Source organism: Etheostoma cragini, chromosome 10, assembly GCF_013103735.1.
Source record: "Etheostoma cragini isolate CJK2018 chromosome 10, CSU_Ecrag_1.0, whole genome shotgun sequence".
Lineage (NCBI taxonomy): Eukaryota > Metazoa > Chordata > Actinopteri > Perciformes > Percidae > Etheostoma > Etheostoma cragini.
In genome coordinates, this window is record NC_048416.1 from 24,537,043 (window position 1) to 24,546,172 (window position 9,130).

General features: G+C 39.0%; 1 protein-coding gene across 2 annotated transcripts in view; it reads right to left on the reverse strand.

Annotated features, from left to right (window-relative positions):
- fstl5 (follistatin-like 5) overlaps window positions 1-9,130 on the reverse strand; it is a 151,968-nt gene that overhangs the window by 31,915 nt on the left and 110,923 nt on the right. For both annotated transcript variants that reach the window (XM_034883342.1, XM_034883343.1), the window contains 2 exons: window positions 3,997-4,158; window positions 2,386-2,520 (listed from right to left, as the gene is read on the reverse strand). In XM_034883342.1, the coding sequence (XP_034739233.1) occupies window positions 2,386-2,520; window positions 3,997-4,158 (297 nt within the window). The remainder of the gene's footprint in view (window positions 1-2,385; window positions 2,521-3,996; window positions 4,159-9,130) is intronic.

Consider the following 9,130-nt stretch of genomic DNA (forward strand, 5'->3'; position numbering starts at 1 on the left):
ATATGCAGTATATATTGTCTTAATTTATGTTTATTTTGTATGTTTCTGGGAATTTATGCTTTATTCAAAGCCCTTAGAAATACCTTTGTGTATAAAATGTTATACAAAAAAAAGTTTGATTTAAAAAGTTAATAATCTACTAACACACACACAGACACACACACACACGCACACAGTTGTCAGCTTTAGAGTACGTTGTGATGGACCTGTGTTGGAAGCACTTTAGAAATAAAATTGACTTTACTTGACTTTTTAACTATTAAACTAATTACACTTGTAAAGCTGAACCATCTGATGATTCATCTTTTTGTCTCTCATCCAAGACCTCTTGTGATTTCCATGTGAAGAAGACAGAAACATGTCTGGTTTTGATTTAACTATTCTATGTAGTTCTCCCTCAAGGCGTTCCTGAGTAATCACATTTACAAGGATAATTTAATTGACTACCTTTTGACTACACTATTTTTGAAATTGTGTAGGCCAAAACAATTGATTTATCGAAGGTGAAGTTACTATGAAGATAATTAAAAAAAAACTGTATGGTCATTGGAAACATATTCAAACACTATAAAAAGTTACATTTCAAGACTCCTTTTTGAACTCTGATTTGTTAGTGTGGATATTTTTAGGAGCAGGGCTGAGGGTTTCAGAGGTTGAGGGCTGCAGGCGGTGTGAGCTGACACCCCATATAGGCCTCAGGCTCACAGCGACAGCCAATCCAGCAAAGATAAATAGTCTGCTTCCATTTGCTCACTTATCAAGTTACTGAATAAAGGTGGAATTCTCGTAGGAAAACTAGAGTGGGTCAAGTAAGCAGTCAGTCAGATATACATGCCAGACTACGAGTGTAGTAAAATCAGTGTTTTTCTCTCTGTCGTCGTAATGTAGTAGTGCAGCCCCGTCGGCCTGCTGACATCCCTTTGAACTCCTGTCCTGTGGGGTTACCCACGCCAAAAAGGGTCTGCAATATCCATCTCCCAGAACCATTTTGGCCCACGGCAGAGCTTCAAACGCTTCAAAGCACAGAAGTGACTTCCGACCTCTGCAAGCATGATCTGCAGATGCATGACAGACTGGATGAAGGAAGTGTCGTACCGCGGGGACATATAAGCACGTTTGGTGTACACGTGGTATTTGTGACTCAACTGCTAAGTTGCTAAGTATGCTGTTTGGGAACCCTAATTACCCGCAGGAAACAACAACATACTAACAACTGGTCTTGAACCCCAAAGACAGATTCTGACATTTCAGAGAAGGTCAAAGTTAATTACCGTGCAAGACTATTCACGGGGAGGGTACAAGAGCAGATTGTTTGTGTCGAAAAAAATGCTTCAGAATTTGAATAAGAAGGTTACTCGTCTCACAAGCCCGTTACACAGTTGCATATTGACAGTTGACGACTAACTCCAAATACCACCCCAATCAATTAATTTACGTGCCAAAAAATCACTGATGTGGAGCGCTACAGAGAGGAAACTGTGGAGATGGTTGTGTTGAACAATTAGTTGATTAATCAACTGACTGAATAACTGACAATATTGATAATAAATTAACATTTGTCATTTATTTAGCAAAAATGCCAAACTGGTTTCTGCCCATGAATAAAGATGAGGAGGGTTCACCCTTTTTTTCTGGTTTATATAATTGTTAATTGGACATCTTTGGGTTTTGGATTAACTCGGGCTCAGGGGATTTTTGATTTCTAAATGATGATGATGGGTTTCACTATTATCTTTACATTTTTATAGACAAAACAATTATTTAGTTGAACAATACAAATAGATAAATCAACAATGAACAATACAACTGCAACTGATTATTTTAATTATTAATCTGATTATCACTTTTCTGAGTAATTCAGTAATTGCTTAGGGAAAACGTGAGGAAAAACGGCGAAGATAATTTGCCAGAGCCCAAGAGGATGTATTCAAATACCTTTTTTTTAATCTTTTTTTTTTTTATCTGACTCATAGGCCAAAACCAAAGTATACTTATTAACAAAGACATAAAACAGAGAAAAGTAGCACATTTGAAAGGAAAGAAACAGTGAATGTGAAATGTATTTTCTGTACCAATTATTCTGCTTATTGTTCAGCACTAATAAAATGGATGACTTGCAGCTCCAGTATATGCTAGCATAGAGGAGATTAACAAAGATGTCTTTCTGAGTGGATGGAGGGTTGCACGAACAATTGTTCCCGCTTTTAAACCAGGAGGCAAAGAGGGTATAGATAGTATCACCATTACTTCCCTTGCAGAGGCTCTGTCATTGCATTACAGGATATAAACTATTAAGGACTCACAGGATAAATTATTAAGAGCTCCATTTGCATGGTTCCATTATCTCTTGGATAAAAACAGACGGACATCGTGAGTTATACATACAAGTTTTGCGTGCGGAGTCCTCCACAAATAGCGAAGAGATGTCCTCGTCTACACCAGCATCATTTTTGGCGATGCAGGTATAGGCGCCGGTATCCTCAAAGTGAACGTTGCTGATGTGCACCTCGCTTCCATTAGCTTTGAGGAACAATGGAAAGAAAAGACAAAAAAAGACAGCTTACCTTTCAGAGAGAGATAAAAGGAGACTTCCCTGCTACCATTACTTTGTTCCGGAACAGTTCTCTAATATGTTAGGAAGGTAAAAGTAGGAGTTCAAAGTGTGAATGTGGCACATGTAATGCTGTGTTTCTGTGTGCCCTGGGACAGGTTCATTGTTTACTGTTTTTGCGTTCAACCTCAAAGGAAAAGCAGTTGGTGTTGCTGGTTATTGAAAGAACCATAAGGCAATTTCAAATTTGCCTCAGAATATCTGATACTGGGGTTAGACAGTAAAACAAATGTATCTAGCTTTTAACATTACAGATCTTTTGATGACCTAAATTTACTCATTGCATTGTCAGCCAACATATTTAAACTGAAAATGGCTTCAAATATTAATGACATCTAACCAGCAGTTTAACCAACCAATTGGCTAACAGGCCAGCATCATTCTCTGCTCATAAAGTGACTAAGCAGGACAAACGGATCAGAAGGAAATATTATATACTAGAGGTGTGACGAGGCACCCAGCTCACCAGACTAGACACAATACTATGTTCACTAGAACGAGATGGGATTTTGACCTATTTTGAAGTAGACTTCACTGAAGAATTAAAAAATAAAAGTCCCTACTCAATTGAAAGTCACAAATATTTTGTACTTGAATTTGTCATTGTACCGCAGACGGAGAGAAATAAAGCTTATTTTACATTTGTTTTCACATTGAATTAAACCACAAATAAATTACAATCAAACACTCAACAGTTGATTTTTGTGAAGACAGATGCTCTTTTCTCCTCCTCTTGCGTTATTTTAATTGCAGCATTACACAACAAGGTAGGCTACTTTAGATTTATGGACAAAGGGAGAACATTTCTCTTTGTTTAATATTATTACAAGTAAAGTTAGGTTGTTCTGAATGCAACCCGACTCATTTTGAAAAGGACAAAGAAACTGAGTCGAGTAAGCGCCGCAGTAAACGGCACTTTGCAGACACGTCTGTCTCCACCAAGAGAGGGGGAGGGAGATAGAGGGAGGGGGAGGAGGAGAGTGGGGGTATTCTCTAACGTTCTAATGCTCGGTTTTACAGGCAGTTTTTTTTCTTCCCTATTACTCTGAGTCAACTTTGGAGGACGGGGGGGGGTGGGGGGGGGGATCTTCTCTGCTTATTTCGAGGTCAAAGTCAGACTCATCCATCATGCTGGCTGCTGCTCTGCACTTGTGTACTGATATCGCGAGTCAATTTTTACCACAACCAGAAATCTCATCACAGTTTAATCTCTACTATATTATGCAATGATGTATAAACAATGGTTACATTGAATGGTATTAAGTTATATATAATCTTTCATCTTGATATGGATTTTAGTTTGTATTGCCCAGCTCTGTTTTTACAAAAGATGTATGTCCAAATAAGTAAATACAGGGAGCAGTAAAGTCTAGACTCCACTATACCTTGCAGGGTGAGTTGTTTGGACAGCTTGGTTGTGATGTCCATGCCGTTCTTCAGCCAAGCCAGCTGGGGGCTGGGGATGCCCTCCGCGTGGCAGCGCAGGCTGGCAGTGACGCCAGGCTCTCTGGCTTGGCTCTCTGGGTACACTCGGATGACGGGAGAAACTGGAATATGGTGAAAAAGGGGAGAGGAAGGCAGTTGAGATGAACATGCAGTACATCCCACGATGTTGTTTACATTAGTACCACTTGAGAAGCGAGGCAACCCTGTTAATTGAGAGGTTTAAGAAAAGATGCCGAATCTTAAACTTATGGTTTGACATTAACATACACTATCAATAGGATTGATTGTATTTTCAGCATTGCTGAATGCCTTTAGAAAAGGTTACCGTGCTCCGTGAAGCCAAACAAATCAGATAGATAACTAAGGGAGAGAATTTCTGTTCGGACGTCATTGATTTTGCTTTGTAGACATTGATTTGATGTAATCTTTTGTCAGAAAGGGAATGAGAGAATAGAAGAAAACAATGTGTGCAGAAAGAAAAGGCACAAACTTAATGCCCCCGTCATCTGAAGATTGTTCCAACAGCTGACTTTACCCATTTCTGAACACTGTGCCACTGTCATGCTCGAGTTACACTGCTTTACCCTACCCCGAGGCAAAAACAAACATTAAACATACATACTGTACTTCCAAGAACCATAAACCAACATAAATCGATAAAACACACAAACACATTCATAATATGCATTTATGCAGTGACTGAGAATATTCCGCAAGTTTTGCTCTACACCCGGTTTCTAAGTTGTTAAGTGTCTTGCTCTACAAAACATGGAACATATCAAAAGAATGAATTTGAATAATCCTTTAAAGGATGACGCCTTCCCTGAGTAGCATAACAATGATAAAAACTTTCAAAAAAAGAATAGTAGTATCTCTCCCACAATATACTGTTTACACAGCGTCATTCCACAACAGCTTGTCACATATTAGATGACAACATGGCAGTGGCTTATGTAGGGACATCAAATTCCTCTATCTTGCCATCTTGTTTTGAGCAATCTTCATAGCCTCTGTGGCCCAAATCAGTGTCCCTTTTTTTCCCTTCTTTCTGAAACCGACTTCAGAGACATGAGCGGAGACTAGAAGCGAGACTCTTGGCAGAAGCAGAGAAAGCAGACTTGCTGTAGAGACCATTTCCCGTGGGAACTGGGTTAGATGAAGTCTTTATTCAGCCAGGTGAGTGAAATGATGATTGTTTCCACGGCCATCTGGTAACCACGGCCCTCCTGGGCTTTGGCGCTCACATCAACCTCACTGCCAACACACCAACCAGAGTGTGCCGCAAGGGCTCCTTTGACACACAGGTCACTTTACTAGTTCCGGTCACAGAGACACTCTTACACTAAGGGCTCTCAGCAGGGACAAGCTTGACTAAATAGGGCTTATAAAGACAATTATTGTGTAGGATCTTTTAAATGAAGGTTATTCCTCATACCTAATATCCTCACTCATGCACATACAAACGCTTTCTTTGTGTTTTTTCTCTGGTTTTCATTATCCGTGTTACTGTTAATCACTTTGGGTCAGCCCTGTTTGCCGAAATTGCTCTGTGAATTGGGCTTGTTTGAATCTATGCATGTAAATTAAGAGCAGCAATCTCCATATTTGTAAAAGGTATAGACTTTTAAAAGGAATATTTAAATTATGTGAGTTGTATTCTTAACCAAAAGGATAAAATCCGGATGTCTATATAACGTGTCCTTTTCATTGAACGGGTTAACATGCATGCGCGTCAACAGGTTATGATCAGGCTTTTGGCAAATAATGGTAGGTAAGTTAGTTAGTTAGGTTAATTACTTCAACAAAAATTGTATTTGAATTGTATCATGTGATATGAGTGAAATGATGATAGCAGTAAAACCCAAGACGGTTTAGCACGCTACAGAGTAGTTTTAACTTACGCCCTGGGCTACATACACAACTTGAACAAGTTTAAAACGGAAAAGGAATGATAAAGAAAAAGGTCTGTTGTCCAGCTGCTACATCCTGTCCCCTTCTCATGTCATGAGTCTGAGTGATTGGCAGGAGATCAAAGCCATGACTCTATATTGATTTGTCAATCATCGAGAGAGAGAGAGAGAGAGAGAGAGTTACTATGGTAACTATGGTTTTTTCACAAGGCTGATAAATGTCCTGAGTGCTGTCATCTCCTCCTTCCGACATGATTCCAACTTCAAGAAACACATGTTGTAGGCTACGCGGTGCCCCTGCGCCGATGGTATTCAGTTATTAATATAGATTCATGGGGACTATTAACCGCTAACTTTTATTCAAATAATTACACAACGACTTCACTAGTAATTACAACATATAACAATAAAGAAGTAGTAGTGAAAATCTTAGGCTTCAGGCACCTTTAAGTGATGATAATAGAACATGTAATAAATAATAATGTTAAGAAAATCACAAGTAAAAGCTAAATCTGAGTTTAAGACAAAAAATAGTGCAGCTTAAGATATAGGGCTTTAATGTAATGAAAATATAAAATAGTAAAATTAGTGTAGACAGCATTGAAAATAAATAAAACCCAATGTACAGATTATAAAAAGTACAATGAAAAATTATCTGGATGTAGCAGCTTCCCAGAGGGCTTTCAATGGTTACCCACACTTATCCACCAATACTGATATGTTATAGATACAGGTACATTTTTTATAAGTACATATTTTATGATTTAAAAGATTCCAAAAATGGTATATCTTTCCTACATTAATTTAAACCTGGAACCAGGTGCTGAAACGGATAGACAGGGTAGAGAGCTGTTGGTCAGGATGGTCTTTTTTTTTTAGGGCCAATACATTAACTAGAAATATCTACTGAAGCTATTGAGAATGATAGAAAATAGAAGGCATGGCATCGAGCTCACATCTCATACACTTTTTTGAGTAAATTGCTTGTGAGATTTGAAAAGTGGGAAAGTGGTTGCTACTTTGTGCTGAAGATCTCCAATCGGAGCTGGCAACACCACTACAGGAGTCAGATAGGTTACAGTAAAAGAGTATGTAGAGGTGTAATTACAGAGTATGTAAGTGCAAGTGTAATCCATGCTCTGTATGGGTGTATAGAGGTTGGCTAAGGCCGAATTGCAGTTGAGACCTCTGTAGGTTTCATGGCCCTAATTCAACTAAACATCTGTGATGGGAGGGACACACTGCCTGCCCCAGCCTAGTTTCCTCCATCCAAGTGAGGCGGCTACACAGTTCAGCATACATAATTACACAGATAAGGGTGTTGGTAAACACTGAAAAACTCCTACTTGTATGAAAACTGAACATGTTGAGTAAGCAGAGGGATGCCCGATAGGTTTATTTGAAATGGCATGTGTTGTTAAAAGAATATGGAATAAATTAATGTTACATATGAAGAAAACGAATGTCAATGAATTTAGTAATTTTGTTTGGATTTTGAGTTTGGTAGAAATTAGACCTTAAACATATTCTTTTGGAAATGTAAACTTACTCTTTGCTACTATGATACTGCTCTGCTAGCTACAACAATCCATAAGGTCAAGTCAGTTTAATATGATGGGCAAGATGAGCTAGTTGCCCCAAATATCATTAGATTGGATAAATATGTATACAAATGTATATGCCTGAAGTTGAGCTATGTAAAATATTTTACAGGAAAAGAAAACGGAACTAACAAAGGATTCAAACTTGGAAAATGTCTCACTGTGTCTTTTAAATTGGTTTTAAAGTCTTAATGGAGCTAAAGTTGATCAAATGACATTAGGAGCATTAGGTGTTGATTGGTTTTAGTGTTCAATCTTACAGTTCAGGCCTATGACATCCTAATCATCACAGTGGTGTTTGTTAGATCGACACCTCTGCCTGCTGCTAATGATAGTTCTTTCCCCTCTGAACAGGAGACCTGTGTTCTCCTCCTTTGGTAATATCTCTACACTACAGCATGAGTGAACTCAATTGCTGCATGCAAATCAACATGTCCTTTGCCCAGACAGTCATGAAAATTAAAGAAGCAAGCCAGTCCGTGGGATTTTTCTACTTGAAACTCGACTCAGACATGATGTGAGAAAAGTTGCATTCTGAAGTTTCTGATAGTGTCAGGAGACCCGGTGCCAGGAGAATGTGACACAGCAGGGCTGACAGCTCCATCATAAAGCTCCCCAGCCAGTCGTCAATCACTCAGCAAGGCTCCAGTCGGCCATTGCGCTATAGAAGATGAGTAGGCGTGCACACACACACACACACACACACACACACACACACACACACACACACACAAGAGCAGAGGACACAATAACACCATGGAAGGAGACCACTTTACCATCACACAACTGGGAGATTTCCAACTGAGCCTGGCAGACCTGTTACAACTCTTCAGTAAAATGCAACACATGGCTGTTGCACATGGCGGTCATTTCACTTGGATGGTGCGACAACGCTTGAGTGTGTGTGCAACGTACAGCCCTTTATAACATATAAACAAAAAACACTTACTCATACACCACAGTACCATATGACTGTACACACACACACACACACCGTGACATATATGCTCACACCATGATGAAAGCCACCCCTCACCTGAGCTTCGTGCCTCCGAGAGACATGTGGGAGTAATCCAGCTCAGACAGTCAACAACAGTTTTATCCAGAGCCTGAATCCAGTGCATTACTTGTACATCACACAACCGGTGAAGAAGTACTTTTCAACGTTAAAAAAGAAGTGAAAACTGCTGAAGCAGTTCTAAAAAACAACTCAGACAGAAATTAGGAAACTTAATGGATCTCCAAGGAGTACCCCAGGAGGATGAGGTGTCATAATCAGTGTGCGCTCAATTTCCCCTTCTTTGGGGTGTGTTTTTATATGACTTGTTATTTATTGAAAGTAATCTAGGGAATACAATTAAAATAAAGGAAATTGAATGCAATAAAATTAAAGAAATGTATTCCACAGAGCACATGTTGCTGAAGACAATAATGAGCAACAAAAAAAAGGACTCAGCATTATACTGTACACCATGATATGAAATAGTCATTATTTTTTAAAGAGCCACAGTGTCCGGATTTTTTTTTTCTCTCTCTCTCTCTCTCTCTCTCTCTCTCTCTCT